This window comes from Glycine soja, chromosome 16 (genome assembly GCF_004193775.1).
Source record: "Glycine soja cultivar W05 chromosome 16, ASM419377v2, whole genome shotgun sequence".
NCBI classification, from domain to species: domain Eukaryota; kingdom Viridiplantae; phylum Streptophyta; class Magnoliopsida; order Fabales; family Fabaceae; genus Glycine; species Glycine soja.
Window position 1 is genome coordinate 28,024,511 of NC_041017.1, and position 23,203 is coordinate 28,047,713.

At 33.6% G+C, this 23,203-nt stretch overlaps 5 protein-coding genes across 8 annotated transcripts; 4 read left to right on the plus strand and 1 right to left on the minus strand.

Moving 5' to 3' along the window:
• The first annotated feature begins 1,692 nt into the window (after positions 1 to 1,692).
• On the plus strand, positions 1,693 to 2,535 carry LOC114389251 (TMV resistance protein N-like). Its single transcript, XM_028349885.1, has one exon. The coding sequence runs from the start codon at positions 1,926 to 1,928 to the stop codon at positions 2,301 to 2,303; it is 378 nt and encodes a 125-aa protein (XP_028205686.1). The 5' UTR covers positions 1,693 to 1,925; the 3' UTR covers positions 2,304 to 2,535.
• A 1,231-nt stretch (positions 2,536 to 3,766) lies between these two features.
• LOC114389244 (TMV resistance protein N-like) lies at positions 3,767 to 9,111 on the plus strand. 3 transcript variants are annotated; one of them, XM_028349874.1, is made up of 6 exons: positions 3,767 to 4,476; positions 4,665 to 5,835; positions 5,996 to 6,286; positions 6,392 to 7,189; positions 7,283 to 7,785; positions 7,924 to 9,111. In XM_028349874.1, the coding sequence occupies exons 1-6, from the start codon at positions 3,893 to 3,895 to the stop codon at positions 9,002 to 9,004; spliced, it is 4,428 nt and encodes a 1,475-aa protein (XP_028205675.1). In that variant the 5' UTR covers positions 3,767 to 3,892; the 3' UTR covers positions 9,005 to 9,111. The 3 variants fall into 3 exon arrangements, with proteins under 3 accessions (XP_028205675.1, XP_028205676.1, XP_028205677.1); XM_028349875.1 differs by having other exon boundaries at positions 7,927 to 9,111; XM_028349876.1 differs by having other exon boundaries at positions 7,939 to 9,111.
• A 115-nt stretch (positions 9,112 to 9,226) lies between these two features.
• LOC114389249 lies at positions 9,227 to 11,035 on the plus strand. The gene is made up of 3 exons (XM_028349882.1): positions 9,227 to 9,347; positions 9,629 to 10,068; positions 10,157 to 11,035. The coding sequence occupies exons 2-3, from the start codon at positions 9,630 to 9,632 to the stop codon at positions 11,005 to 11,007; spliced, it is 1,290 nt and encodes a 429-aa protein (XP_028205683.1). The 5' UTR covers positions 9,227 to 9,347; position 9,629; the 3' UTR covers positions 11,008 to 11,035.
• Positions 11,008 to 13,194, plus strand: LOC114389250. The gene is made up of 4 exons (XM_028349884.1): positions 11,008 to 11,385; positions 11,500 to 12,091; positions 12,161 to 12,677; positions 12,779 to 13,194. Exons 1-4 carry the CDS (start codon positions 11,368 to 11,370, stop codon positions 12,804 to 12,806), a joined length of 1,155 nt encoding a protein of 384 aa, XP_028205685.1. The 5' UTR covers positions 11,008 to 11,367; the 3' UTR covers positions 12,807 to 13,194.
• A 2,666-nt stretch (positions 13,195 to 15,860) lies between these two features.
• On the minus strand, positions 15,861 to 22,563 carry LOC114389248 (TMV resistance protein N-like). 2 transcript variants are annotated; one of them, XM_028349881.1, is made up of 6 exons: positions 21,823 to 22,563; positions 20,716 to 20,817; positions 18,192 to 19,311; positions 16,832 to 18,022; positions 16,550 to 16,745; positions 15,861 to 16,176 (listed from the first exon to the last, which is right to left on the minus strand). In XM_028349881.1, exons 1-6 carry the CDS (start codon positions 22,194 to 22,196, stop codon positions 15,914 to 15,916), a joined length of 3,246 nt encoding a protein of 1,081 aa, XP_028205682.1. In that variant the 5' UTR covers positions 22,197 to 22,563; the 3' UTR covers positions 15,861 to 15,913. The 2 variants fall into 2 exon arrangements, with proteins under 2 accessions (XP_028205682.1, XP_028205681.1); XM_028349880.1 differs by lacking the exons at positions 15,861 to 16,176; positions 16,550 to 16,745; positions 21,823 to 22,563 and having other exon boundaries at positions 17,439 to 17,597; positions 17,732 to 18,022; positions 20,716 to 20,936.
• Positions 22,564 to 23,203: the final 640 nt, after the last annotated feature.

Below are 23,203 nucleotides of genomic sequence, written 5' to 3' on the forward strand. Positions count from 1 at the left end.
GAAGGATAAAATAAAGATATAATTTATTTTAGGTGTGTCAAACAAAACAGGATTGCGTAAAGCAATTGTCAAAACAATTAACATAATAACAGGGTTTTGTTTGAATGTCCAAAAACACCCAAAAAGCTCATGACTTGTGTGTGTGCGTGTACGTCTATTACTAATGCTTTTGTTATAAGTCAAGCAAAGTACAAGATAAAAACTTAATTTCCAAAAATTCATCCGCGTAATGTATGATATGTCTATTAATTTCGAGAAATGCTATAGCCACCTAAATGAATACAAAAAAAATTGGCCGTCCCCATCAAATTTGGACCCCTGCAACTAACTATTAATTAATTTCAACTTTTTAAAATGTTTTTCACATTAGAGAAAAAATAATTAAATAAAGATATGTAAAAAAAATAACATATGTATCTAGAAATTAAAAAAAAAGTAATAATTTTTTTTAATGAAGAATCTTATAATTAAAGACAAAGATAAAGAAAATATATTGATTAAGTTAAACACGTTATGATGATATAACATTTATTTAGTATTGGATTGATTGATATTCTTAGGTGGATGAACTTGTTTATGGAGGGTGGTGAGAGATAAGGATCTAAAAATCAAGTGTAATAGCATATTTATTTGATAATGGATGATATTTTTCATTCGAGAATGGTACAAAAATATAAAGTTAAGCATGAACTAATCTCGTTGGTCATGATTAAAAACTTGGCTTGTCATTCATGAGTACAAAGGGTAAATTTGAGAAAATAAAATTTCTTTAAAATATTTAAATTAACTAATATGTGATTCACAGGTATAATGAATTAATTAATTGGACTGGCCATATCTATTTGTTGACAATTAAAACTTACAAAGTCATGAAAGTTTTATTTTTTTAAAATTACGAATTTTTTAAATGGCAATTATAATTTGAAAAGCTCTTAATTTTGTTTATCATTGATTCATAGTTGTATGATTTTTTTTTATTTATTTACAATTTACTATTTATCTTTTGTCATGCACAGTCAAAGGTTTTGCTTCTGAGAAAGAGGAAAACAGAAATTTTTCCAAAGTTAGTTGGTGCAATAATTAAGTTACTTTGATGGGTCCGCCTAATAATTATGTTTTGTTTGGTAGTTCGTGTTCACTTTACCCCTGTCACCTTCTTATCGTAACCAGTCAAAGTTTGAATCTCGAGATCCAATTCACACTAAGCAAGTTTTCAGTTTTCTTCTAGGAAGATTCTTCCGAAAAGAGAAGCATTCTTACCCAGGAAATATAAGATGGATTAAATGATTCAAAAAATATAGTTACTGATTCGATTTTTACTATTAACAAAAAATTATAAAAAATTAATAAATTAATATTTATTGAAAAAAAATAACTATCTTTTTAAGAAAAAATATGTAATAAATTTTTTGAAGTTCATGAATAAAATTATCATCTTACTTTTTAGTTAACATTTACTAGTATTATATTTATTGCTAACAATTAAATTTTTAGGGAGATATACCATTATCAATAGTCAATTATTCTAAATATAGTGTCAATTATAAAAATTGACTGTATACTTTATTAATTTGTAATGGTTTATTACAAAAAAAAAAAAGTATTTTTTGTAAGTGCCGTGTAGAACTTATGCCACGGGTTATGCAGAGCCAAAGGTTTTCACTTCTAAGAAAGAGAGAGGAAACAGAGAGAGATTTTCCATAAAGTTGATATGTCCAAATATTTTTTGTAAGTGCGGTGTAGAACGTATGTCACGGGTTATGCAGAGCCAAAGGTTTTCACTTCTAAGAAAGAGAGGAAACAGAGAGATTTTCCATAAAGTTGATATGAATGTTTGGTATAAATGTAATTAACACTTATCAGTTTCATATTTAATTTGGAGACCCAACAAGCAGCCATCCACATTCATACTAAGATTTCTTATCATGGCTTCGGGATCACCTTCCTCTTCCTCTTCCTCCAATTACGATGTGTTCCTCAGCTTCAGAGGGGAAGACACACGTCTTGGTTTTACTGGCCATCTCTACAAAGCTCTTCATGACAAGGGAATCCGCACTTTCATTGATGATGAGGAGCTTCAAAGAGGGGAGGAAATAACACCAGCACTTATGAAGGCAATTCAAGATTCCAGAGTTGCCATCACTGTGCTCTCTGAACACTATGCTTCTGTTAGCATATCAGAGGCAACAAGCATGGCATCAGGAAACAAAGACATGAAGCAGAAGAAAGTACAGGAGGTGCAGATAGCAAAGAAGCCCAAAAGAAAGGTTAGAAGGCCAACTTACTTGAAGGACTACGCGTAAGGGTAAATTGGGAAGCATAATCAGCCCAGAAATCACCATACACTGCTTGATTGTAGCTTGTTCCCCATAGTTAGACAAAGATAACCGTATAGAATATTCTGTAGGCAGAAGAGTACAAATTCTGTTATTAGAAACTCTTATATATATATCCATGTAATAATCAATCAGGCATATATGAATACAACTTTTCCTTGCATAAAGACAAGAAAATATATTGATTAAGTTAAACATATTATGATGATGTTTTTTTTTCCAGGTACCAAAAAAGAAGATAGTTTTAGCTTTGCAATCAAAAGTCTTACATTTATTTAGTATTGGAATTGATTGATATTCTTAGGTGGAGGAACTTGTTTATGGACGGTGGTGGCAGATAAGGATCTAAAAACCAAGTGTAACAGCATATTTATTTGATATTGGATGATATTTTTCATTCGAGAATGGTACAAAAATGCAAAGTCAACCATGAACTAATCTGGTTGGTCATGATTAAAAATACGGCTTGCCATTCATGAGTACAAAGGGTAAATTTGAGAAAAGAAAATGGGACCAACACACCAATTATTTATTATGATGATAATAATTTTTTTTTATTATTATTAGTGTTCCCACCAATCATTTTAAGTGGTTTGATTGATTCGTAAAGACCGATATGAAGAAGAATAGGTATTAGAGTTTTTGTGAGCAATTTTACTTTTTTTTATGAACTAAAGATAATTTGAGAATTAAAACTTACAAAGTCATGAAAGTTCTATTTTTTTAAAATTACGAATTTTTTAAATGGTAATTAAAATTTAAAAAACTCTTAATTTTGTTTATCATTGATTCATAGTAGTATGCTTTTTTTCTTTTATATTTAGCATTTAACACAGTCAAAGGTTTTGCTTCCGAGAAAGAGGAAAACAGAAATTTTTCCAAAGTTAGTTGGTGCAATAATTAACGTTACTTTGATGGGTCCCCCTAATAATGTATGCTTTGTTTGGTAGTCCGTCTGCCACCTTCTTATTTTAACGAGTCAAAGTTTGAATCTCGAGACCCAATTCACACTAAGTAAGTTTTCTGTTTTCTTCTAGGAAGTTTCTTCCGAAAAAAGAAGCATACATACCCAGGAAATATAAGATAGATTAAATGAGTCAAAAAATATAGTTACCGATTCGATTTGTACTGTTAACAAAAAATTTTAAAAAATTAATAAATAATATTTATCGATAAAAAATAACTATCTTTTTAAGAAATAACATGTAACAAACTTTTTGTAGTTCATGAATAAAACTTATCATCTTACTTTTTAGTTAACATTCACTAGTATTTTATTTATTGCTAACAATTAAATTTTTTGGGAGATGTACCATTATCAATAGTCAATTATTCTAAATATAGTGTCAATTATAAAAATTGACTGTATACTTTATTAATTTGTAATGATTTATTACCAAAAAAAAGTATGTTTTGTAAGACAGTTTAAATAGTGCGGTGTAGAACGTATGCCACGGGTTATGCACAGCCAAAGGTTTTCACTTCTAAGAAAGAGAGACGAAACAGAGAGAGATTTTCCATAAAGTTGATATGTCCATGTAAATGTAATAATATATATGTTCGATACTGAGTGTAAACTACACTTATCAGTTTCATACTTATTCAAGTTTGATTTAATTTGGAGACCCAACAAGCAGCCATCCACATTCATACTAAGATTTCTTATCATGGCTACGGGATCATGTTCCTCTTCCTCTTCCTCCAATTACGATGTGTTCCTCAGCTTCAGAGGGGAAGACACACGTCATGGTTTTACTGGCTATCTCTACAAAGCTCTTCATGACAAGGGAATCCGCACTTTCATTGATGAGGAGCTTCAAAGAGGGAAGGAAATAACACCAGAACTTATGAAGGCAATTGAAGATTCCAGAGTTGCCATCACTGTGCTCTCTGAAGACTATGCTTCTTCCTCGTTTTGCTTAGATGAACTTGCAACCATCTTTGACCAGAGGAAACGGTTGTTGGTTATACCGGTCTTTTATAAGGTGGATCCTTCTGATGTGAGAAACCAGAGAGGCAGTTATGGAGAAGCATTGAAAAAGCTTGAGGGAAAGTTCCAGCATGACCCGGAGAAGTTGCAAAAATGGAAGATGGCTCTGAAGCAAGTAGCTGACTTGTCTGGCTATCATTTCAAAGAGGGGTATGACACCATACTAATCTTCTTACTTTACAGTTTTTGTTGGATTAACTTTTACTTGTCTGATTATTTGACATTAAATCTAAAGGGAAAATAAATGCTTGTTGACCTTGACAATATGCGTATCAAGACATGGATACATGCAAGACTTTTTTAGTTTAACTTGTTAAAACTTTTTTTGTTTGAAACAGAGATGGATATGAATTCAAGTTTATTGAGAAGATTGTTGAGCAGGTCTCTCGGGTGATTAGTCTTGGTCTTTTACATGTTGCGGATTACCCAGTTGGACTAGAGTCACGAGTGCTACATGTAAGGAGCCTTTTGGATGCTGGATCTGATGATGGTGTCCACATGATAGGGATTCATGGAATGGGCGGGATAGGAAAATCAACACTTGCTCGAGCTGTCTATAATGTATTGATAATTGCTGAGAAGTTTGATGGTTTGTGTTTTCTTGCAAATGTGAGGGAAAACTCAAACAAACACGGGTTAGAACGCCTCCAAGAAAAGCTTCTTTTAGAAATACTCGGAGAGAAGAACATCAGCTTAACAAGTAAGGAACAAGGAATTCCAATCATGGAGTCTAGGCTCACGGGAAAGAAGATTCTCTTGATTCTAGATGATGTTGACAAACGCGAGCAATTACAAGCAATTGCTGGAAGACCTGGTTGGTTTGGTCCCGGCAGCAAAATCATCATCACAACTCGGGACAAACAATTGCTAACATCTCATGAAGTTTATATAACATATGAGGTGAAGGAATTGGATGAGAAGGATGCTCTACAGCTGCTTAAATGGGAAGCTTTTAAAAAGGAAAAAGCTTCTCCAACTTACGTGGAGGTGGAGGTCTTGCATCGTGTAGTAACTTATGCTTCTGGTCTTCCATTGGCGTTGGAAGTAATAGGTTCCCACTTGGCTGGACAAAATATACAAGAATGGGAATCCACAATCAAACTATTTAAAAGAAGTCCCAAGAAGGAAATTCTAGATATACTTCGAGTAAGCTTTGATGCTTTGGAGGAAGAAGAGCAGAAACTTTTTCTTGACATTGCTTGTTGCTTCAAAGGATGGAGATTGACAGAGGTCGAACATATACTTCGTGATGATTATGAAGACCGCATGAAACGTCATATTGGGGTGTTGGTTAAAAAATCTCTAATAAAGGTTAGTGGGTGGGATGATGTAGTTACCATTCATGACATGATTCAGGAGGACATGGGCTGGGATGGTGTAGTTACCATGCATGACTTGATTCAGGACATGGGCAGGCGAATAGACCAACAAGAATCCTCAAAAGAGCCAGGGAAGCGAAGGAGATTGTGGTTAACAAAAGATATAATTGAAGTTTTAGAAGACAACTCGGTAAGTGACAGTATGGTTTCTTATCTTGATCGTTTTTTCTATCTTATCTTTACATCATAGTCAAGTTTTTTCATGACAATTTGTAAATTTCTTTAAACAGCTGGTGAATTGATGTCTTACATATAACTTGTATTGTGGTTGATTCGTACTTTTTTTGCAGGGAAGTAGAGAGATTGAAATCATATGTCAGGATTTATGCTTATCCGAGAAAGAAGCAGCAATAGAATGGGAAGGAGATGCCTTCAAAAAGATGAAACACCTTAAAATACTTATTATTAGAAATTTACAATTTTCCAAAGGTCCCAATTGTTTTCCAGAAGGTTTAAGATTACTGGAATGGCACGGGTATCCTTCTAATTGTTTACCATCTAATTTTCCTCCGAAGGAACTTGTCATATGCAAGTTACCTCAAAGTTGCATTACGTCATTTGGGTTCCATGGCTCAATGAAGGCAAGTTTAAGGAGTATATTTTGTTCATCTTGTTAATTAATAAATTCACTTCAAATTTATTCATTTAGTTCTTATTTCTTTTTTCCTTTATTTTTTCTTTTGCAGAAGTTCTCGAATCTAAAGGTTTTGAAGTTTAAAAAGTGTGAATTTTTAACAGAGATACATGACGTATCTGATCTCCCAAATTTGGAAGAACTTTCATTTCGTGTGTGTGGGAATTTAATTACAGTTCACCACTCAATTGGTTTTCTAAATAAACTTAAAATATTGAATGCTACAGGTTGCAGGAAGCTTACCACATTTCCACCTCTCAACTTGACCTCGCTTAAAAGACTTCACCTTTCATCTTGTTCCAGTCTTGAGAATTTTCCAGAAATATTAGGAGAGATGAAAAACTTGACCTCGCTTAAATTGTTTGACCTTGGCTTAAAAGAATTGCCAGTTTCATTTCAAAATCTTGTTGGACTCAAAACTTTATCCCTGGGTGATTGTGGAATTCTTTTGTTACCAAGTAACATTGTCATGATGCCTAAACTGGATATTTTGAGGGCTAAAAGTTGCGAGGGGTTGCAATGGGTAAAATCAGAAGAGCGTGAAGAAAAAGTGGGCTCAATAGTATGTTCAAATGTATATCACTTCAGTGTCAATGGTTGCAACCTGTATGATGATTTTTTTTCAACAGGTTTCGTGCAGCTTGATCATGTGAAAACTTTAAGCCTAAGGGACAATAATTTCACATTCCTTCCTGAATGCATCAAAGAATTTCAATTTTTAAGAAGTCTTGATGTGAGTGGTTGCTTGCATCTTCAGGAAATTAGGGGGCTTCCACCAAACTTAAAAGAATTCAAGGCAAGAGAATGTATATCCTTGTCTTCCTCGAGTTTAAGCATGTTGTCAAATCAGGTATTTTCTTGTTTTTAACGTATATGATTTGATAATATATTGCACACTTGATGTTAATAAACTTATGACTTCTTTATGAATTATGACTAACAGGAATTGCATGAGGCTGGACAAACTGAGTTTCTGTTTCCAGGAGCAACTATTCCAGAGTGGTTCAATCACCATAGCAGGGGACCTTCAAGTTCTTTCTGGTTTCGTAATGAATTCCCTGACAATGTTCTTTGTCTTCTTCTAGCACGTGTGGAATACACATATCAATGTATTTCCAAGCTCACGGTGTTCATCAATGGCAAACGTCATAAAATTATCCCTCGGGGGCCGGGCAGTCAAGGAACAAAGGAGAAATTGAATTATACATATCTATTTGACTTTAAATCATATTTTGAGCTTGATGATCTATCTGAAGTGGCTTTAGAAAAGGAATGGAATCATGTGGAAATTACATACGCAGGTCTGATAGAGAACTCACTGGTTAAAGCAACCGGAATCCATGTATTCAGACAGGATGATATTCGATATGATGATCCCTATGGCAAGAGAAAATTAGAGCATGATCTCAACAGTTTTGAATCACAACCACTAATTAAAAACCCTAGGTATGTGGACAAGCAAGTTTCATTATTATCTTATATATGAAAATTATAGTGTTAAATTGTAATAAAGTAAAAAATAGCAATCTTATAAATATAAAGTCAGCGAATGAGAGGGTTGCTAGAAGTGGTGTGACTGAACAGAAGGTTGTTTTGCAGGTTATCGAGGTGGGTTGGCCCTGAAAGAATTATAAATCTTCTGGGGAATGCTGCAGATGGAGCTTTAATTACTAATGCCCAGAGGAGATACAGGCATATTTCTATGGACTCCTTTTGTCCGCGATGCCGCCTTGTGGAGGAGACATGTCTGCATGCTCTTCGTGATTGTCGAAAGGTGGCTGCATTTTGGAGAAGTGTGTTACCTAAGAAATTAGCACCAAAGTTTTTTAAAGGTGATGTGACAGTGTGGCTGGAAACAAATTTATCTTTTTCAGAGGCAGCTTTTTTTTGGCCAACTTTTTTTGGGATTGCAGTGGAACTGTTGTGGGAATACCGCAACGACCTTAAGTTCTTTCAACGTGCCTTTCGGCATGGGGTTTATTCAATAGATCCTAGTAAAAGCATGGATATTGTCTTTAAGCGTTATAAAGATTATATGAGAGCCCATGCTTCTCACAATTTGATGACGAGGAATCTCTTGAAGTGGAATCAGAGCCCATGGTTGTTGAGGCTAAATGTGAGTGGTGCCTATGATCCCTCTTCAGGTACTGCTGCATGCGGAGGTATATTCAGAGACAAAGATGATGATAGATTCGTGCTTGGGTTTTCGGTTAAGCTTGAGGAATGTTGGTCAATTGATGAGGCTGAAATATGGGGTATTTATCATGGTATGAAGATTGCAAGGAAGTATGATATTTGGGGTTTATATCGTGATATTCTAAGGCAGAATAACATTCGAATAAGTCTTGGGATTGCAAGGCAGCATGATTTTGGTAAAATTAGAGTGGAATCGGGCTCTAAGAAAGCTATTGAGTTTGTGTTAGATGGATGCCCTACAGCTACATCTACAAGGCAGCATTGTTTCCCACTCTCTCAAGAGTTGAAAGCTCTAACCTCTGCTACAAATCATTCATACTTCTTTTACACAGGGCACAATGGTGCTGCTGATTCCTTTGCCAAATTCGGTTTATCCATGAGACAGCAGGCCGCGTCAATTTTTTCTGCATGTCCCTCCTTTTGCCAAAATTTTATTTTAAAAGAGAGATACATGTTACATGTTACGTAAAGAGTGAATAGGCAATTTAGTCCCTGAGATTGTAACCACTTTGCATATTAGTCCCTGACTTAAATTTTAATTCATAATAGTCCATAACTTTACCTCCGTTATGCAAATAAGTCCTTGCTGTTAAAATCTAATTTCCTCCGTTAGTCAAATGTCTATTTGGCAAATGTAAGCATCCAATGTGGCAGGTTTGAGTCCAAGTTAGCAATATTATGTGGCAAGGCAAGGACTGAATTGAAAAATTAGGTTTAAAAGAAATCAAAAATGAAGTAAACCCATTTTCCCTTTCACTGTTGCTCTTCCCTCCCCTGCATTCTCGTGATTGAGGGTTCGCGCTTTTTGTCAGGTTGGTGGTTTCATTCAATTCGTTTGCATTGTTTTGGTGGTTTGATTTGGGGTTTTACATGTTCGAGGGGTTTCATCTGCGGCATTGTCTTCGTGCTTCGTAGGGAGGTTTATGATCGTTTATTATTTTCGTTTATGATGCTCTGTTTTTATAGATGACAATGTTTTTGGTTTTTGATTGTGTCTTCGCGGTTTTTGACAATGTCAATGTCTTCGCGCTTTTTGAGGTAGGTTTTTTTATTTCCTAATATCTGACCATGTTTGCGGTTTCTGATTGTGTAGAATGAATGACAATATAACTTTAGTATTGCACCATGGAGGAAGATTCACTCCACGTGCCAGTGATGGAAAGGTTGAATATATAGGCGGAGAATTTGACGTTTGGGAGGATATATCTGCAGATTGCCTGAATGCATTTATCTTATATGATTTGGTGAAAGCTTGTAAGAAGTATAGTAATATAGGAGAATGTTTTTGGTTGATTGATAAGGACTTAGATTTTAATCATGGGTTAAGGAGTTGTACAACTGATGGAGATATATTACACTTAGTTAGGGATGCTTTTGAAAATGAGAATGAGATAAATGTTTATTTTCATCATGAAGTAGATCCAATTTTAGAAGAAGTCCCACAAATGTTGTACTTGGAATGTGATCCAATTCGAAAAGCTGTTGAGAATGAGGATGATTTAGATGATGTACCTGTTGCTGGCCATGAGGAAGGTAAGTTTTAATTCATCTGTACTTGGTCCGACATGGTTACCATAATTAATTAATATGATTAATTTTTACTTTATGACCATTGATGCAGATGTTGGTGCTGGAGAGCAGACAGATGCTGGTGAGCAGATGGATGCTGGTAAGCAGAGGGATGGTGGTGAGCAGAGGGATACTGATGCTGGTGAGCAAAGAGATGGTAGTGAGCAGAGGGATACTGATGCTGGTGAGCAAAGAGATGGTAGTGAGCAGAGGGATGCTGAAGCTGGTGAGGAGAGAGATGCTGATGGTGAAGAGAGAGATGTTGCTGATAGTGAGGAGGAAAAGGAAGTTGACAGTGATGAGACAGATGCTGAGTGGTTTATAAATTTCTCTTGTATGTTGAATGAAGTTGAAGCTGAAGTTGAGACAGACGGTTATCATTCAGAGGAGCTTAATATCCCCATTAGTAGTGATGATGAAGATGAGGATGTTGAAGTTTATCCTCAATATAGTCAAAGTAGTGGAGTTGGTGAACAGAAGTTGGAATTAGGGATGGAGTTTGGTACTCTAGATGAATTTAAATCTGCCTTGAGGGAGTATAGCATATTGATGGGCAGGGAGTTCAAGTGGAAGAAGAATGATAAACAGAGGGCTAGAGCAAAATGCAAGAAGGCATTTTGTGATTGGGAAATCTATTGTGCAAAGAATGAAGTTAGAAACTCTTTTCAGATAAAGACATTTAAGCATAACCATAATTGCTGCAGAGAAGTGAACAACAAACAAGCAAATAGACAGTGGGTGGTCAGTAAACTTGAGGGCAAACTCAGAATGCAGCCAACCCTTAAATGTGTTGAAGCTTTGGAATATTTCAAGCAAGAGTTTGGAGTGCACATTGAAGTTACAAAGATGTGGAGAGCCATGAAAGAAGCAAAGCAATTAGTGGAAGGGAATGAGAGGAAATAATATGCCAAAGTATTTGATTATGCACATGAATTGTTGAGGAGCAATCCTGGATCAACAGTTAAGATCAACACAGTGCCAAGTCCAGAAGGTCCACCACAATTTCAGAGGCTATATATTTGTCTTGCTGGCTGTAAGAAGGGGTTTGTTGCTGGATGTAGACCATTCATAGGTCTAGATGGATGTTTCCTAAAGAGTGCATTTGGAGGAAACTTGCTCTCTGCTGTTGGGCTTGATGGCAATAACCACATCTATGTTATTGCTTATGCTGTTGTGGACATTGAGAACAAAGACAATTGGAAATGGTTTTTAACTTTGTTGCATGAAGATCTTGGGGATTACATACAGAATGGGTGGAATTTCATGTCAGACATGCAAAAGGTATGACATGGTGTGATTTGCAATTGTTATCATAAGTTAGGTATTTAATTGAAGTTAATGACATAAGTTAGGGACTAGTCCAGAAGTATTTACTACTTTGCTGTAATTTTTCAGGGACTTATTCCAGCTTTACAGGAAGTCATGCCTGGTGCACCTCATAGATTTTGTGTCTTGCATCTTTGGAAAAATTTTACAAAGCAATGGAAAAGCAAGGAACTTAAAGGAATTGTGTGGCAATGTGCAAAATCCACTACTGTTGCTGAGTTTGAAGGCCATATGGCCCATTTGAAGACAATCAACTGCCAGGCTTGGGAGTATTTGAATAAATGGCCCAAACAAGCATGGACAAAAGCCCACTTCAGTACAATACCCAAGGTGGACAATATATGCAACAACACTTGTGAGGTATTCAATTCCAGAATTCTGCAGTATAGATGCAAGCCTATTATCACAATGCTTGAAGAAATTAGAAGTTATATCATGAGAACCATGGCTGCCCGCAAGGTTAAACTTTCTGGAAAACCTGGACCATTATGTCTAGTGCAGTATAAAAGACTAGAAAAAGAATTCCATTTTGCTAATCAATGGACTCCCATTTGGTGTGGTGATAACATGGGCCTGAGATATGAGGTCCACATGTGGGGGAATAAGGTTGAGGTCAATTTAGGTGAATGGACATGCACTTGTGGAGTATGGCAACTAACAGGTTGTGTTTTTTATAGTTTTTTTTTCATTCCTAACCTACATGTGTGCTGATTTTACAACTTTGATGTAGGGATGCCATGCCGACATGCCATTGCAACAATAACTCACAAAGGAGGGAAGCCTGAGGACATGTGTCATGAGTGGCTGTCAATAGAAGCTTATAATAAGACATACCAGCATTTTATTGAACCAGTCCAAGGACCACAATATTGGGCCCAGACACAGTATACACACCCTGTTCCACCACATAAAAAGGTCCAAAGAGGAAGGCCAAAGAAAAATAGAAGGAGATCTGTAGATGAGGACAATGTCACAGGACATAAGCTAAAGAGGAAATTGGCTGAGTTTACATGTGGAAGGTGTGGCCAAACCAATCATAACATTAGAAGCTGTAAAAATATTGGAGTTCCTGTTAGGCCAAAGAAATATGTTGCACCATCAACTTCAAATGAGGATGACCACCTATTATCTCAAGATGAACAAGCTTTGAATGAGGCTGAAGAAGCTGCTGCTCATGTTCAACAAGATCCGGTGGAGATTAATTTATCTCGCCTCATTTGTCACAAGATAGTGACATGGAGTTTATGGTAAATATTTGTCACAACAAAGTAGTTTTATCTCAACCTAATTTGTTGCAGCACTCCATTTTTATATATTACAATTATTCATGTTTGGCATTTACATGTAGGTCCCTGCAACTATTGTTCCACCAATAGCAAGGAATAAGCTAGCCATAACAAGAGCCAAAAAAAGGAAGGTTGCTGATAAAGATGATGCAGAAAACTGAAGAAGCATTTTTTGTTGCATTTTGAAGGTTGCTGAAGGTTGCTGAAGACCCATTTTTTGTTGCGCATTTTGAAGGTTGCTGAGTTTGAAGGTTGCTGATGAAGAAAACTGAAGAAGCATTTTTTGTTGCATTTTGATATTAGGATGTGTAGTTGTATATTTTGAAAGCTTCACTGGCATGTGAAATGATGTAAACATTATGGCCTACTGAACAATTGCTTCTAACTACCATGCTTTGGGATGTCAAATATTATGTGAAATTGATCTAAAGTCATGTTTCTTCTCTTTCTTTTATAAATTATACACTGTGTTGGATTTGGAGTTGGAGTAGTACAATCCATCCCAACATACATTATGAGTTGCTTCTTATTACCTAATTCTCTTTCTTTTATTAAATTATATTTAATAAACTGCAAATTTCAGCAACAAATTTCACCAACAAATTATATTTAATTGAAATGGATAATTGACAGTACCAACAAAAGCTGCTATTACACTACAAAAGCTACTTCCTATTACAAATTCTTCAGCAAAACAACAATTGACAGTAGCAACAAAAGCTGCTATTACACTACAAAAGCTACTTCCTACTACAAATTCTTCAGCAAAACAACAATTACAATATCAAAAGCTGCTATTACACATTTTACCTAAAGTACATTCCCCTTAAAACTAACATTACAATTAAAAATGAAAAACCTAACAACACAATGTTTGTTAAATTTCTCATTTTCTTCTGCAAAGCTTCAATTTGTAGCCTCAAATCAGCCACTACCATTGTTTCTCTTGAGACAGAAGACGAATTAGAAAGTTGGTTTTCTTCTTCAACCCATTGAAAAAATTGACAGTTATCTGGGTCTGTTTGGGGTAATGCACAAGTATAGAATAACCTTCCTGGGTTTCTCCTTGTTCTTGCAGTTCGAATAGCTGCACGTCTTCCATGGTGGCATTGCCGAATGAAACTACCAGAAAATGCACAACAACTGCCACTTGCAGACATGTACAAATCAAGTGAACAAGCAGCAGGGACTGAGCCTCAGAGTAGAAGAAGAAGAAGCAACTCAGCGTGGGAAGAAGAAGCAACCAGCAGCTTCATAAACCCTAATTTTTTTGGGGAAGAAGAAGCAACCTTGCATGTGAGAGAGATTTTATAGATGCAGACCTCAGTGCCACGTTGGACAATCTACGTGGTACTGAATTGCCACCTATACACCTCACTAACGCCGTCACCTGAGAAATTAACGACAGGGACTATTTTGCAAAACTTATGTAAAGTTAGGGACTATTATGAATTAAAATTTAAGTCAGGGACTAATATGCAAAGTGGTTACAATCTCAGGGACTAAATTGCCTATTCACTCGTTAAATAAATAAGTACCTCAATATAATATTTATTTCTTACTTTTTTGTTTAGTTTTAGATTTGTCCTTACAATTTCCACTATATAAACAATTGAATGATATTTATGTAATAAAATATATTAATGATTATTGAAGTAGTATCAAATGAAGTACCATGCTGTTTGCCCATTACAAATGAGAGTTCAACTGGACGGGAATTGCGCATGAATGGACATTTAATCAGATCAACGCTGGATTATTTCTTTATCAATATCTGATGGATCCGTCAGAGAGGTAATATAGTAATTATATGATCAATTAAAAGAGTGAATTAAATTACAATATTATACTTTAAATTCTATTCAAACTTGATGTCTAATATAGTAATTATATCATCAACCTAGTTTTACAATAAAACATCTAAACATAAAAAAGGTTACATTTAAATTACTTAAGTTAAAAAGTTACATTACGTTAAACTTTACAAATTATAATGATAATGAACCTATTACCAACTACATCGGTTATAATCCATCCTTATTTGATCAGGCAAATTTTTAAGTAAATATGAACAATCAATTTGGTCAAAAATCAAATTATAAAATATAGGATTTGATATTTTTAAATAAATTTTAATTTTATTTTATTGATTATATATATTATTCCAAAGTGGTAATGTATTTTTGGATATTTATAATTTTAGTTTTTTCACTAATTTTAAAATCATTCGATTTTTCAATTACAGATCAATTATTTTAATTATATTTTTTAGTTTTCATTATTATATTTTTTTCATATTACGCATTCTACTGTTAATGCTATATTATATATTAAAATATTCTCAATTATGTTTAAAATAATATTATACCATTGTTACGTCAATGAACGTACATAATAATTAAAATATCTTAAAGTGTAATGTTAAAATAATATAATAATAATATTGGACGACTCAATAAATCTGTCAAAAATGATGAAAACAAATATAAATAATGTTAGGAAAAAAAACATCTTATCTAAAAAAAGTAATAAGAAGATTTATTAAATATTTTAAGGCTAAGAAGGAAATAAATATAAAAAGATAAAAAATTGTCATTTTCAAAAATTGTCATGAGGTAGCGTTTCAAATTATTTTTTTCAAACTATTAAAAAGACATGTTTGTCAAATGTTGTTTATAAAGTCAAAAGCAAATTTTTCAGTTTGTGAAAAACAAATTAGAAACTAACTACAACTATTTGTCCAACATACACTAAATTAATATTTTAGGAACAAATTCGATGCGGATGAGTGTTTTAAAATTGTAAGTAACTGGTTAAATAAGAAGCAGATCTCACAAAATTTTATAATCTTTAATAAATTTAAATGGATTCATCTTCATTTATGTGATTGTTGATGAATACTTTGTGTTTACGATTGCCTCTTGGTACTTTGTTATTATTTTATGATGTTAAAATATTAATTTGTAACCAATTGTAAACATTTTTTTTACTCTCTTAAATAATTGGTTTTGAGTGAATTTTAATCATAAAAAACCTAAAATAAAAAGGAACAGAAGTAAGAAAAAAGTCCAATCAAATTCTATTTTTAAATTGAGTTTAAATAACCTTTTATCCTTTTGTTATTTTAAAGAAACTTTTGGTCCTTATAAAATGTGATTTTTTATTTTAGCAACCGGTGGTTTGAGATTCCAAACTTTCTAGATCATCGTCTGATTTTCTCTTGCTATAAAAGGATCAGTAAATCGAACATCCTCCATGGCATATTCCTGTTTAAATATATGGATTCCCATTTTAACAGGGTGGATATAGGTATCTATACAACGTGGACATGTAACATTCACATGGTTCCATCCATTTTCGAAAGGCATCTCATATGGACTATTTCTGGATTTTATCTCTTGTAGATCACAAAGATATGCATGGTGCATTCCTGTCCTGAAATGGCAACTATAAGGGGAACTGATAGGGAGAACACAGACCACAGAGCAGGGGTACAAGGAGAACATTCAGCAGAGGTGCAGAATAAGGAAAAGCCCAAAAGGAGAGTAATGAGGCCAACTTACCTTCGAGATTATGCGTAAGGGTAGAAAAGGGATTTAGTGTGATAGTGCTGTTAGAGCAGGGGACAAGCTTAACGGAATTGATTCTGTGATATTCCTCTTGCACCAAAAGATAAGAATTCTGTTAGCAGAGGATAGTATAAATAAGTATGTAAATTAAATCAGAATCATGAATGAGAAATATACTTCCTTGCCTTATTCCTTCTTCCCTTCTCTTCTATGGAGGTTCTGGTCCTCGAAACCAGCTAATTGGATCTTCCCCCTAACAGGAATATTGGTTGCCATTGATGAACACCATGGGACGAAAAAATTTGTCTTGAATAGGTGCAACAATAAGACAAAGAACCATGTCAGGGAACTTATTACGAAACCAGAAAGAAATTGAAGGTCCCCTGCTTTGCTGATCGAACCACTCAGGAATCCTATCTCTTGGCAAACAAAACACAGTGTTTCCAGCTTCATGCAGTTCCTGTTAGCCATAAAGAATTCATGAGTTTACCAAAGTTAAGTACACTATATATTATCAAATAAAATACATTTCAAACAAGATAAAACCTGATTTAGGAACTTGCTTATACTTGAGGAAGTCAATGATTTACAGTTTATTGCAAAGAAATGCTTTAAGTTTGGTGGAATCCCTCTAATTTCCCGAAGATGCTTGCAGTAACATACATCAAGTATCCTTAAAAATTGACATTCTTTGATGCATTCTGGAAGGATTGTGAAATTATTCTCGGATAGACATAATTTCTTCATATGTGCAAACCAAGTAAAATCTATTGAAAAAAATTCATCACAGAGGTTGCAACTTGAGACAGTAAGCCTTTCTACCTTTGAAGATACTGTTGACCCCGTTGTTTTTTCACCCTCTTCCTGTTTTAGCCATTGCCACCCTTTCAATCCCACGGCGAAGATTTCATCTGGCATCAGGACAATGCCACTTGGCACCTTAAAAATTGCATGAGGACTTAAAAAGCTCAGGTCTAATCCTTGAAGCCCAGCATGATTTTGAAATGAAAATGGCAATTCTGTTATGGAAGAGTGTGACAAACAAAGTTCTCTTATGTTTTCCATCTTTCCTAATATTTTTAGAAAACTCTCAAGACCGTAACAAAATGAAAGGTTAAGTTTTTCAAGAGAAGTCAACTTGATAGGTGGAAAACTTCTTAGCCTTTTGCATCTAAAAGCATTCAATATTTTAAGCTTATCCAGAAAACCAATTGAAGTGTGAACCGTAATTAAATTATGGCAGCATTCAAATGAAAATTCCTCCAAGTTTGGGTGACCAGATACGTCAGGAATCTGTGTTAAACATTTGCACCTGTCAAAATTCAATATTGTTAGATTTACAAACATCTGCAAAAAAAAAAACAGAAACAATAAGAACAGAATGAATAATCTTAAAAGTGAATTTATTAAATAACAAGATGTGGAAAATGTACTCTTTAAGCTTACCTTCCATAAGCCATCCAAGTCAAATGAGGAAATACAACTATAGGGTAACTTGCATATGGAAAGTTTTTTCGGATGAAAATCAGATGGTAAACAATGTGAAGGATATCTCCACCATTCCAGTACTCTCAAATTATTTGGAAGATATTTGGGACCTTTGGAAAATTTACCATTTTTAATAATAACTGTTTTGAGGTTTTTCTTCTTCTTGAAAGCCTTTGTATTTAATTCTACTATTTCTTCTTTGCCAAAGCTGGGGAAGTCTAGACATATGATTTCAATTTGACTAGTTCCCTGTCAATCCACCAAAAGCCACGAATCAACCACAACAACAATGCAAGTGAACGCATATTTACAGAAATTTACATATTATGAAGAAAAACAACAAATATGATTTGAACATATGATAGTCAGGAAACATAAACCAAGATATGAAATCAAATCATTCATTAGTGCCACTCACCTTGTTGTCTTCCAAAACTTGAATTATATCTTCCAGTAACCACAGTCTACTGCGCTTCTCTGGCTCTTTCGGTGATACTTGCCTGACAATTTCTTTACCCATGTCCTCAATCAAGTCATGCATTGTAACTCTAGGTAATCTACCATACCAACTAAACTTTTTTATAAGAGATTTTGCAACCAACACTCCAATATGATATTTCATGCAATCACCATAATGAGCGCGAAGTATATCTATAACCTCTGTCAAAGCATATCTATTGAAGCAACAGGCAATGTCAAGGAAAACATTCTTTTGTTTTTCCTCCAAAGCATCAAAGCTTACTTTAAGTATCTCTAGGATTTGAATGCTAGGAATTCTTTTATATTTTTTGATAGCAGATTTCCATTCATCTATACTTTTCCCAAACAAGTTGGAACCTATCACTTCCAAGGCTAATGGAAGGCCAGAAGCATAAATTACTACATCATTCAAGTCCTCCTTATAACTTGGATCAACCTTTTCTGTTTTAAAAGATTTCCATGTAAGCAATTGAAGAGCATTGTTCTCATTCAATAGTTTCACTTCATATGTTCTTTTAACCCCATGAGATGCTAGCAGTTGTTTGTCCCGAGTGGTGATGATGACTCTACTGCCTGGACCAAACCAACAAGGTCTTCCAACAATAGCCTGTAATTGTTCATGCTTGTCAACATCATCTAGAATCAAGAGAACCTTCTTCCGCTGAAGCCTATGTTGTATAATTGAAGTTCCTTGTTCAACACGTGCTAGGTTGATTTCCTTCTCTCCAAGTATTTCCCAAAGAAGGATGATCTGGAGGTATTGTAACTCCTGTTTGTTTGATTTTTCTCTCAAATCTTTAAGAAAACATGAACCATCAAAATGACAAGCAATCAAATTATAAACGGCTATAGCAAGTGTTGTTTTTCCTATCCCGCCAATTCCATGGATCCCTATCATGTAGACACCATCATCAGATTCAACATCCAAAAGCTTTGTTACTTCTAGTAATCTTGACTCTAGTCCAACCGGGTAATCCGCAACAGGCAAAGGAGCATGATTAATCTTGCTGGAGACCAACTCAACAATCCTCCCAATAAACTCGTATTCATACCCTTCTCTGTTTCAAACATAAAAGTCTTACATTATGTTTGGATGGTACTTTTAACAAAATAATTTATTTTAAATGGAACATTGAATATCTATCATTTTAAATTTAGTGTTTGAATAATAATTTAAAGAAAAATTGAATATATGACATTTTAACAAGAAATTTTAATCAACAAAAAATGAATAATTTCAAATTCTCTTAAAAATTAAAGAATTTCAATTCCTCCACAGAGAGTCATTCCTCCCTCTCTCAGTCTTTCTTCTTTACAAACACTGCTCACTCCTCTTGAGCCACACGCTCTTCCTCTCTTGGGATTTCAAGATCCTTGCTCTCTCCGGGTGGTGACAATTCTCACATGGGGTCTTTTTACCTAGAGTTTTTCACAAAACTCTCACAGAAACAGATAAGAATCGCGCAAACAAGTAATTGAAAAACGAATGAATAAGGAGAAGAACAGACGCGTCTTGGAAGTTTCGGCCATGGAGGTGTGAGAAGAGAAGGAAGTAGTGAGAGAGAGGAGTGTGGGGTATTGTTCTTTGAGAAAAGGAGAAGGAAGGACGAGAAAGAGAGTAAGGCAGAGTCAAAGAAGAGGAGAGGTTCCTTTTAAACAAGTGCTGGCTCAGACTAACACGATCTAGGAGGACTGCGCCATTTGTTCCTTTGTTAATTACTTATCCCCTGGTTCATCTGTTTAACATATACATTTATTTATATGTAATTAATCAAATCAAAGTGAAATATTTTGCATTAAAATATTTTGTATTAAATTATTGTGATATTAGGTAATTGAATTTTTTTTAACAAAAAATTAGATTGAACAAGAAATTATATATTATTCATCTTTAATTTTACAGTATTGTCTAATCCAAGTTTTTGTATGTATTAATATAAGAATATTATGTAAGATTTAAAATTATTTAGTATTAAAATTATTTTGATTATTTAATTATTAAATATTAAAAAAATTGATTATTAAATATTGCGTAATATTAAATTTATTTTGAATATTTAACTAGTTAAAAATGACTAATATTTATTTTTATTCCATATTAAAATTTTAATTTTTAAATAAATATTTAAAAATAAAAATTTGAATTTCATTAAAATTAAATTACTTTATCCAAAAAAAATAAAAATTGAATTATTATATCCAAACAAAATGTTTACAAAATAAAAGAAATTTAAATCAATACAATTAAAATATTGTGTATTTAAATTTCTTATAAATTTTTAAATCCTCCCTCTAAACATGGGTTAATGAAGTCAAACAAATAGCCATATCCAGGTTTGATACCAATGTTGTCATGGTTAACAACCATTTCTTTTCTCTTTAAATTTTAGAATCAAATCATTAGACAATTGACACTTAACCCAACAAAAATTATGAAGTAAAAGATTGGTAAGTTGTGGTACCCGTGTTTGAAATGAAAGCCAGACAAGTTAGCTACTTGATGCAGAGCCTTCTTCCAATACTCCAACTTCTCCATGTTGTGGTTGAACCTTTTCTGTAGTTGAAGAAATCTTTAAATTCTCTACTTCAGTCGTGCTCCTAACTCGAGTATGGGTCAAAATCATCTCTAGTAGTGTCAGAATTGAGCATGAGCTTCAATTTTCATTGTGTATTTTTAAAAACTAAAACCAACTTTCTCCAAATCTCATCAGAAGCATTGGCTTCTTCAGAACTACCTTTCTCCAAATCTCTTCATAACTACCGTTCCTACCTTTACTGACCCAAAAAAATTCAACCGACTCTGTTTAGGAAAAAATAATATATGAAAGATAAAGAAAGACAAAAATAGGCTCTTAATTTATTTGATTGAAAAAAAATTAGAAATAAAATAAATGATTGTATACCTAAACTAAATATGAGTATTAATATTCTTTCAATTGTATTTAATTTCTTTATTATGGTAAAGCTATTTAGAATATCTTTTGGTGAATAAAAGCCATTAAAATGCAATATTATTTGATCAACGTGATGACTGACATGTGAATGTAACTGAAGGTAATCACGATGGAGAATGAAGCAATTTGGCGCTTCAAAAGTTGTAATGACAATCCAGCGATATTATTTGGGAAGAAAGCAAGAAGAAATATCTTTGACCCTTTCTGACAAGTTTCTTGGCTAATTTGAGCAGAATAAAAAGGTATAAGACCTATATTCATTTTTTCTTTGTTAAAACAAACTTAAGGACAGTATCTTTCACGTTTCTCTCCCACCACTTTTTCTCTTCTTCCTTTTTAATGAAACCAAACAGAATAAAATTAAAAGTCTCACTCATTAAAATGATTTGAAGTATGGCTCATTTAATCTCTTAGTAGAGAGAACTGTAATTATTCAACATAACAAAATGTGATCATGTAATTTTGGTATACAAAATTTTGATCATAATTTGGTATAAAATTTAATTACCAAAAATATTATTCTCCAAGTAAAATCAATGCTTCAACTACTTTTTGATTATTCAAGATGAATACAATTATGTAAAACACTGGAGAAGTTGAGCATGAGCTATTTAAGCCAATGTTTCTCCATAACTACCTTTCTGGTGTCTGACATCGGAAGGATCCACCTTATAAAAAACTGGCACAACCAACAGAGTTTTGCTCTTAAAGCACTCAAGAATGTGAGCAAGTTCATCTAAGCAAAATGAGGAAGAAGCATAATTTATAGAGAGCACAGTGATGGCAATCCTGGACTCTTGAATTGCCTTCAGAAGTGCTGGTGTTATTTCCTCTCCACTCTGAAGCTCCTCATCATCAATGAAAGTGTAGATTCCCCTGTCATCAAGAGCATTGTAAAGATTTCCAGTAAAACCATGACGTGTGTCTGCACCTCTGAAGCTGAGGAAAACATCATAGTTGAAGGAAGAGGAACATGATCCCAAAGCCATGTGAACTGAGAACAAAGTCTACTATGATTGTGGATGGAATGTTGGGTCTCCAAAACTTAGATGAAGGTTCATATGTTTATTTTTTTCTGGCCTGCATAAAATAAAACAATTAAAAAATAAAGACTGTGATCATTTAGTGTTAGAAGATGAAGTGTGTGAGTTTTTAATATGCATTAAGCGACATTATTTTTGTGTAACCACTAAGTATTTGAAGGGTTATTGACATTATGCCCGTTTATTGTGTTAATTGAAGAGTCATTTAATGGCTATAGATTGCTCTCAAGTCTCCTCTCTATTTTTCTAACACCCTCCAAGTGGAATGTATTTGCGTTTTGGATCCACTGACAATTTTGTATAGTAAATTAAACTGCAATAGTGGATGATATGCTGTGTATCTTCTTCAGTTTAATATATATAAAGCAAAGCACTTTCATTTTTGAGTTTTTGAAATTAAACGAATTAGATTTGTTGATTTTATCACTAGCATCCAGAAAAACTTCCACGAAGTTTCATAAAATAATTAATCTCCTTGATATTAGTTGTTCTTCTAACATGATTTTTTATCATGATTTTGTAATTTTGAATAAACTTTAATCAATGATAAAATGTGTCTAAAAAGTATGTTATTTGCACTTTTCATATCCATTTTTATACTATAAAATAAAATTATCAATTTAGAAAACACTCTTTTCTCTTCATCAGTTAGACATTTTCAACACTTTTTTTCTTTTCTCTCTGAAAGATGCATTTCACATTCTATTTTTGTAATGAGCAAAAAAAAAAACGTATCTCTCAACCATTTCAAATTAAATTTCTTTGTTTTTCAAATGTATACTTTGATTATCTTAATTAACTAATTATTTCTTTTTTATTTAAATTATTTACTCTAAATATATTTATGCATTAAAAAAATATTTTTATTATCAATTTTAATTATATAAAAATAAATGTTTATTACGTGTTATTCAAGAATACAAAATATTAGTTTATTTCATTAAACTAGTATC

Coding starts and splice junctions, on each gene's coding strand:
- LOC114389251 (XM_028349885.1), top strand. CDS start 1,926: ATGGCTTCGGGATCACCTTCCTCTTCCTCTTCCTCCAATTACGATGTG.
- LOC114389244 (XM_028349874.1), top strand. CDS start 3,893: ATGTTCGATACTGAGTGTAAACTACACTTATCAGTTTCATACTTATTC. Junction 5,836..5,995: donor AAGTTTTAGAAGACAACTCG/GTAAGTGACAGT, acceptor CTTTTTTTGCAG/GGAAGTAGAGAGATTGAAAT. Junction 7,786..7,923: donor CCACTAATTAAAAACCCTAG/GTATGTGGACAA, acceptor GTGACTGAACAG/AAGGTTGTTTTGCAGGTTAT.
- LOC114389249 (XM_028349882.1), top strand. CDS start 9,630: ATGAATGACAATATAACTTTAGTATTGCACCATGGAGGAAGATTCACT. Junction 10,069..10,156: donor TGTTGCTGGCCATGAGGAAG/GTAAGTTTTAAT, acceptor CCATTGATGCAG/ATGTTGGTGCTGGAGAGCAG.
- LOC114389250 (XM_028349884.1), top strand. Junction 12,092..12,160: donor TGGAGTATGGCAACTAACAG/GTTGTGTTTTTT, acceptor ACTTTGATGTAG/GGATGCCATGCCGACATGCC. Junction 12,678..12,778: donor ATAGTGACATGGAGTTTATG/GTAAATATTTGT, acceptor ATTTACATGTAG/GTCCCTGCAACTATTGTTCC.
- LOC114389248 (XM_028349881.1), bottom strand. CDS start 22,196: ATGGCTTTGGGATCATGTTCCTCTTCCTTCAACTATGATGTTTTCCTC. Junction 20,818..21,822: donor AGTTATGGAGAAACATTGGC/TTAAATAGCTCA, acceptor TTAAAGATTTCT/TCAACTACAGAAAAGGTTCA. Junction 18,023..18,191: donor AAGTTTTGGAAGACAACAAG/GTGAGTGGCACT, acceptor GTGGATTGACAG/GGAACTAGTCAAATTGAAAT.